Raw genomic sequence first — 7,288 nt, 5'->3', positions numbered from 1 at the left:
ACCGGTGCCTGTGCGTCTGTGTGAGAAACCCCCCCCCCCAAAAAACTGTGTGCACGTAGAAGTGTGTGAGTGTGCACGTAGCCAAAAGGTGCACGTAGCAAAATCTGGAGCGTTCATTTAACTCCCAAAAGTGTAAAAACAAAATTGTGTGACGTGATGTGTGCGTGTGTGTGTGTGTGTGCGTGTGTTTGAAAGTCCATCCGTGTCTGCTGGGGGATCATGTGACATGGCATTGTGAGCGTGCACGTGTGTTTGTGAGAGTAGGAACGAATACACACGCACACACGCACACACGCACACACTCGCACGCACACACACACACACACACACACACACACACACACACACACACACACACACACGCAGCTGTCTTTCACATTCCTGTGTTGGTGGGAGGAACCAGCCCCCCGTTCTGGTGCCTGCTGTGTTTATAAGGCCTTACATAAAGAGTACAACATCACATACACACATATGCACGCACGCGCACACACACACACACACACACACACACACACACACACACACACACACACACACACACACACACACACACACACACACACACACACACACACAGACACACGCACACGCACACACATGAGGGACCGTGACAAGACAAGGGCAACAACACGTTGGAATGAAGAGCACGGAAAGTGCAACACATCTGTCCTCATGGACACAATGAAAAGGTCACATCTGGCTGAACAATAACAAAGTACATTTGACTTGAATACTGTACTATACATGGTTTAGAGTAACCTGTACTTTACTTGATAATTAGTATTTTGGGATACGTTCTCTTCCACTACTTTTCAAAGACAAATATTGCTTTTTTGGGGAATTATGGACTAACCACTTAAGCTGTATTTAAAAAAAAAAATTGCAGATGTACAAGCTCACAACGCGTGGCCTCATGTTGTGATCCGCGGCCCAAACACAGTCCTCCACATAAAAACATTTGAGAATGGCTGTCATATACATAGACAGACAGGTGACAAATGGTTGAAAATGAAAGGAAAAAACCTGTGTGGAACTATTACGAACGCAGACGTGTCGCCCGTCTACGTATTATGTGCATTTGCGTGCGTGTGCATCCGTACAAACTATGTGCAGTACTGACTGAAGCACATTTACAAAGAAAACTACCACAGGAAAACATTGACATTGTTTGAAATGTCACTTTGGGAACAAGCATTATTAAAGCTACAATCACTATAATGAATAAAGTGTTATTTTAAGCGATCCGTACGGTACAGTACGTTAATATAATATAACTAGTACATGTACAGTGGTTGGAGGGGGTCTCCCTACTCTTCCATTGAGACATTTAGACAATGTAATTATTTGAAGCAGACAGCGCACCGGATTGGACATTACATGCGCCACCATCTTTATTGTATAGTTTGGACCTATACTCTCCATGAGGAGAGGGAGACGACGGACATAAAACTTATGGATTGTAGCTTTAACAGCGCACAGAGACACACAAAAAACACTCTGAACCTGACACTTGGTGTGAAGAACCAAACACTCAATGACCATGGAGTTTAATGTAACCACTTAAACCCTATATATATATATAGTACTTAGGGTGCGTTTGGAAATAATGCTCTGAGAATCCGGTGTCAGAGAACGCTCTGGTGTTGATGTCGTTTAGTCGTATCGGTTCATTTATGAACGGTCGGAGTTGCCAGTTTCATCTTTTAAAATACATTCAATCCATCCCATGTATAAACCTGTTTTGCTGATACACGTAGACGTCTAAAGGAGGAGTGCCAAACAACCATCGCGTTTTGCAATGACCATCATTTCCAAACGGCGACACTCGGACCATTCTGAACGTCCAAACCACCAGAGGGCGCTCCGACTCTCACAGAGTGTTATTTTCCGAACGCACCCTTAGTTGTCCGGAGTCCCCCTGGGGACCTCTACTAAAGGGCATTGAGAAGCACTGCTCTAATAGGGGGACGCTAGGGTGTCTAAGCAGTGGTGGAAAGTAACTAAGTATATTTACTTAAGTACTGTACTTAAGTACAATTTTGAGGTATTTGTACTTTACTTGAGTATTTCCAATTTCCAATACTTTTACTTCTACTCCACTACATCTCGGAGGCAAATATTGTACTTTTACTCCACTACATTTATTTGAAAACTTTAGTTACTAGTTACTTTTCAGATATAAATTATTACATTATGAAACATACATTTACCAATTCAGCCCTATTTTATACCGAGGCAATTTGAAAATAGCCGATCTACAAGCTCACAACGCGTCGCAACGCGACGCGTTGTGAGCTTGTAGATCTGCTATTTTCAAATATTTAGTACTTTTACTTTTCATACTTTAAGTACATTTTGATGCCAATACTTTTGTACTTTTACTCAAGTAAATATTGAATTCTGGACCAATAATTGTAACAGAGTATTTTTATATTGCAGTATTGGTACTTTTACTTAAGTAAAGAATTTGAGTACTTTTTCCACCACTGTGTCTAAGTGGTTAATTGCAGTTGGGGTGCATCATCGTCACCGTCACGGTCCTCATACCCAGTCCTGCAGCGAGCGCTTGCAGTGGACCAGGGCCCGGGGCGTCTCCTTCTTGTCCAGCGTCCTGAGGATGGCGTAGATCAGCACCAGGATGCACAGGACGAGCACCAGCGGCGCCGTCACCAGGACCAGGGTCATGACCTTGGAGTCGTTCTCCGCCACCCGCACCACCACGTCGACCTCCTCCGTGTCCTTGTCCTCCGGCGGAGCGTCCTTGTCCTCCGGCGGAGCGTCCTTGTCCTCCGGCGGAGCGTCCTCGCCCGGGACGCGGTTGTAGTCGTCCTCGTCCGGGGTCCGGCGGCCGCTGTCGGGGTCCGAGGGGACCGCCGGCCCACCGTCTCTGCCCGCGTTGGTGTCCGCGTCGGAGGTGGGGTCGGGGTCGGGGTCCGGTTCGGGGTGGCGGACCCCCTGGCAGCCCATGAAGTCCTTGAGGATGGAGCGAGGGTAGCCCTGGTCCGCTTTGGTCCGGCCGTTATCGAACCTCCAGTAGTTGCTGCCTTTGTAGAAGTAGGTGTAGGCTGCAACGGGCAGAAACACAAAACACATTCTTTTTTTTAAAGGTAGGGTAAGTGATATTTTTTGGTTAAAACAAAAAGTATTTTGTTAAAAGGTTAAAGCACTATATTCTGATAGTAATCATTGCTATAGAGTGTTTGTTCAGTAACAGGAGTCTCCCCGTCTCTCCAGCTCTTTAATAAACAGAAAATACATTTTCCGGTAGGTGTCAAAATCTCAGCCAATCAGGAGAAAGTACCCATTTTTAAGCTTCATTTTTATAGTGTTCCAGTTCCAATGTTGTCTGCTCATTTCTTAGTGTCATCACTTCCAATTTCACTCGTTTAATCTGTATCCTGATCGAGTTCTCTGTCCTGATTGGATAAAATTGGAAATGAAACTGAAACTGAAACGAAAATGCATTTTCTGTTTAATAAAGAGGTGGAGAGACAAGGAGACTCCTTTTACTGAACAGACACTCTGTAGCAATGAGTACTATCACAATATAGACCCATTTTGCAATTATTTGAATAATTGCAAATCACTTACCCTACCTTTAATTGAAACGCATTTGATCGTATATGTTGGATGTAAATTCAGAGCCTAAAGTCCAAAACTGTTACTTTTCAGGATTCAAATTCCAAAGGTATAAAAAGTAGCAGATCTACAAGCTCAAGTAGATCTGCTGCTTTTGTGTCACGCTGTAGTATGATCAAGTAGGGCATTAATTAATTTACCAAAAAACACACAAATATGGAGATAAGAGGTTTCTGCCCGACAACAACGATAGAAGTTTTTGACTAGCCTGGAAACCAAACCAATCTGCCATTGCAAAATAATAAAATAAAATGCCTTCGGCAGATGTGGTTTGGCACCGCTCAGTTGTGATTGGATTTCACTCCCTCCGAAGTATAGCGAGGGTCCAATCAGGGCCCAGGTATGCAAATACGGGACAGGTTTATCACCAGAGACTTTTTTTTTTAATTCTTCCCTTGGAAATGCAGATTCCACACAGAGATTCCAGACTAATATCTACACAGTGATACTAGTCTGGCTCTGGCCATACCAGGCTACTTTTTGACCACATATCGGTATCAGCAATTATGCAGCCCCGCCTTTTTTTTAGGTGAACATTTGCAAAAGTTATAAAACAGAAAAGCACACGTACTGTACAAGTTGCGTTGTGAGCTTGTAGCATCCATACAATTCTACATTCTAGAACAGGGGTCTTCAACAGGGGGTCCGGGGAGTTACTAGAGGGAGGCCGCCAAATCTTTGTATGATAGGAATTTTGTTTTCTGTACATTAACCACTTGAATTCTAGCCTCCCTATTCTGAGGGGAACATTCGCCAAAATAGCAGATCTACAAGCTCACACAACGCCGCGTTGTGAGCTTGTAGATCTGCTATTTTTGGCAAAGAGTTTTGGTGTAGAGGGGGGAAAAGAGCAGACCAAGTACAGAGTCAACGGTCAAGTGTAAAAGTGATGATAGTGCTGTCAAACAAGTCAAGTCTATGAAGCTAATCTATGATTATGAAATCTATGAAGTGGTCTTTTTTTCTTCTTTTTTTTCATTGTAGCACACCCGAATACGGAAATGACGTCAATCGAAGATTTTCGTTCCCATCCGCCGCCGGCTCTAAAGCTTCCGCTAAATCGCCATTATCTCTGTGTTGTTTTTCTCCGCGCTGAACGCTGTTTAATAGAAACTGCGACTACTGCAAAATGGAATGTCGCCGATTGAAAATGTCTTCTCTGGGCCACTCACACAACTACCCTGTGTGTCTACAAACAGTTGAACATACGATCATAAGGTATTTAGCGAGGTCTGTGGTGAGGTGAAAAAAACAAAAACAAAAAATAAATCGCTGGCAGTGGGTGAGTAGCCTACATTATGATATTAAACTCTGGCATGGAATGTGTTAATGTATACGTTGGCTATTAAAAAATAGCAGATCTACAGAGCTTGTACATCTGCTATTTATTAATTTTTTATATTCGAAAAATAATTTTGAATTTCTTTCAACATAAATCTTCTCTTCTGGGGGTCCCTGGCACAAAACCTTTGCAGATGTGGGTCCGCGGCCAAATACGTATATATTTTTTTTATTGTATGTGCACACCCTCTCCCATTTTAACACATTTTAAAATGCGGCAGCCCTACCCTAGGTCTACATTCCAAACAGACCAGCGGAGACATTAGCTTAGATTTGGGTGGATAATGAAAACCAAGCTATAGCGGAGAGACTTGCTTCATTTTGGGTGGAGATGCGATGTTGGCCGTGCATTAGAGAGCCTCTGCCAGGAATGTACTGTAGTTTTCCAATCTCCAAAACCGGAGCTCACATTCCTATGGTTTCTCTCTCATATTCCCCCTGATTAATTCATAATGTATTTTCGTAAGGTTGGGTCCCGGGGCAGACACCAAAATACTCCTCCTTTGGGCCCGCAGCTGAAAAAAGTACCCCCTGTTTTGGAAAATGCTCCGCAGTAATGTCAAGAATCTAGTGAGTCATATAGTGATGGACAAAGTACTTGAGTCAAAGTATAGATACTCCTAGAAAAATATCACTCATTTAACTCAAGTGAAAGTTGCTCTGTCAAATTTGTACTTAACTTGCGTTAAAGTGCTGGACGAGTACAAATTACAAAGTATATTTTACTTTTATTATCAGTGAATTGCCTTATAAACATTTTGACATGTTCCAAAGAACTTTTGGAACATGATTTTCCAGAACTTTTTCAAAATAATAGTGAAAATAGCAGATTCACAAGCTCAAAACGTATCTTAACATTCTTACACTATACCATTATACACTGTATAAACATTATTGTTGTACTATATTATATTATCATATACTATCTTACACTATTATATTTGCTACTATTGTTATTGTTAATACTTGTATCTCTTTCTGTCTCTCCTCTGTCTGTCTCTCCTCTGTCTCTCCCTCTTCTTTCCCCCCGACACGGTCGAGGCAGAAGGCCGCCACCCTAGAGCCTCACTTTCAAAACTGCCCTAAAGAATCCCCTTCAGGAGGCTGCAAACTGGCCCCTGTCAAAGTACTAACCTACCCCCCCCTCCCCCTCCCCTCCTCCTAAAACTGTCTACTGTACATATTTCTTGTTTTTCATACCAGTAACCTGTAAGCTGATTGTATGACGTTCTGCATAGTAGTGTATATTTGTATGTCTTACATGTCATCATGATTTGAGTGCACAGGGATCTCATTTTAAATAAGCTGAGTGCTTTTATGAGCGATCCAGTTTAGAGGACCTTGTATTGTGATTTGTACTTCCATGTACTGTTAACATGTCTTTCTAAATAAAGTATTCAATCAAACAATCAGGGTCTGCCTGACGTTTCTTCCAGTTAAGGGGGAGTTTTTCGTTGCCACTGTCGCAAAATTGCTTGTTCAGGATGGGACTGTGGAGTCTCTGCTCTACATGTAAAGTGTCTTGTTGTTCAGGATGGGACTGTGGGGTCTCTGCTCTACATGTAAAGTGTCTTGTTGTTCAGGATGGACTGTGGGGTCTCTGCTCTACATGTAAAGTGTCTTGTTGTTCAGGATGGACTGTGGGGTCTCTGCTCTACATGTAAAGTGTCTTGTTGCTCAGGGTGGGACTGTGGGGTCTCTGCTCTACATGTAAAGTGTCTTGTTGTTCAGGGTGGGACTGTGGGGTCTCTGCTCTACATGTAAAGTGTCTTGTTGCTCAGGGTGGGACTGTGGGGTCTCTGCTCTACATGTAAAGTGTCTTGTTGTTCAGGATGGACTGTGGGGTCTCTGCTCTACATGTAAAGTGTCTTGTTGTTCAGGATGGACTGTGGGGTCTCTGCTCTACATGTAAAGTGTCTTGTTGTTCAGGATGGGACTGTGGGGTCTCTGCTCTACATGTAAAGTGTCTTGTTGTTCAGGATGGACTGTGGGGTCTCTGCTCTACATGTAAAGTGTCTTGTTGTTCAGGATGGACTGTGGGGTCTCTGCTCTACATGTAAAGTGTCTTGTTGTTCAGGATGGGACTGTGGGGTCTCTGCTCTACATGTAAAGTGTCTTGTTGTTCAGGATGGACTGTGGGGTCTCTGCTCTACATGTAAAGTGTCTTGTTGTTCAGGATGGACTGTGGGGTCTCTGCTCTACATGTAAAGTGTCTTGTTGCTCAGGATGGGATTGTGGGGTCTCTGCTCTACATGTAAAGTGTCTTGTTGTTCAGGATGGACTGTGGGGTCTCTGCTCTACATGTAAA

The 7,288-nt window shown here is 43.2% G+C and overlaps 1 protein-coding gene across 1 annotated transcript in view; it reads right to left on the bottom strand.

Moving 5' to 3' along the window:
- Positions 1–2,324: 2,324 nt before the first annotated feature.
- The window catches only part of LOC308081409 (matrix metalloproteinase-15-like), a gene marked incomplete at its 5' end in the record, with an annotated part of 18,871 nt that continues 13,907 nt past the window's right edge, over positions 2,325–7,288 (bottom strand). The window contains one exon of the mRNA XM_080457781.1: positions 2,325–3,065. Coding sequence (XP_080313907.1) covers positions 2,542–3,065 — 524 coding nt within the window. The remainder of the gene's footprint in view (positions 3,066–7,288) is intronic.

The sequence above is a fragment of the Gymnoscopelus braueri genome, assembly GCF_963280865.1.
Source record: "Gymnoscopelus braueri genome assembly, contig: SCAFFOLD_443, whole genome shotgun sequence".
In the NCBI taxonomy this organism is placed as follows: Eukaryota; Metazoa; Chordata; class Actinopteri; order Myctophiformes; family Myctophidae; genus Gymnoscopelus; species Gymnoscopelus braueri.
This window is presented reverse-complemented; position numbering and strand designations above follow the sequence as displayed.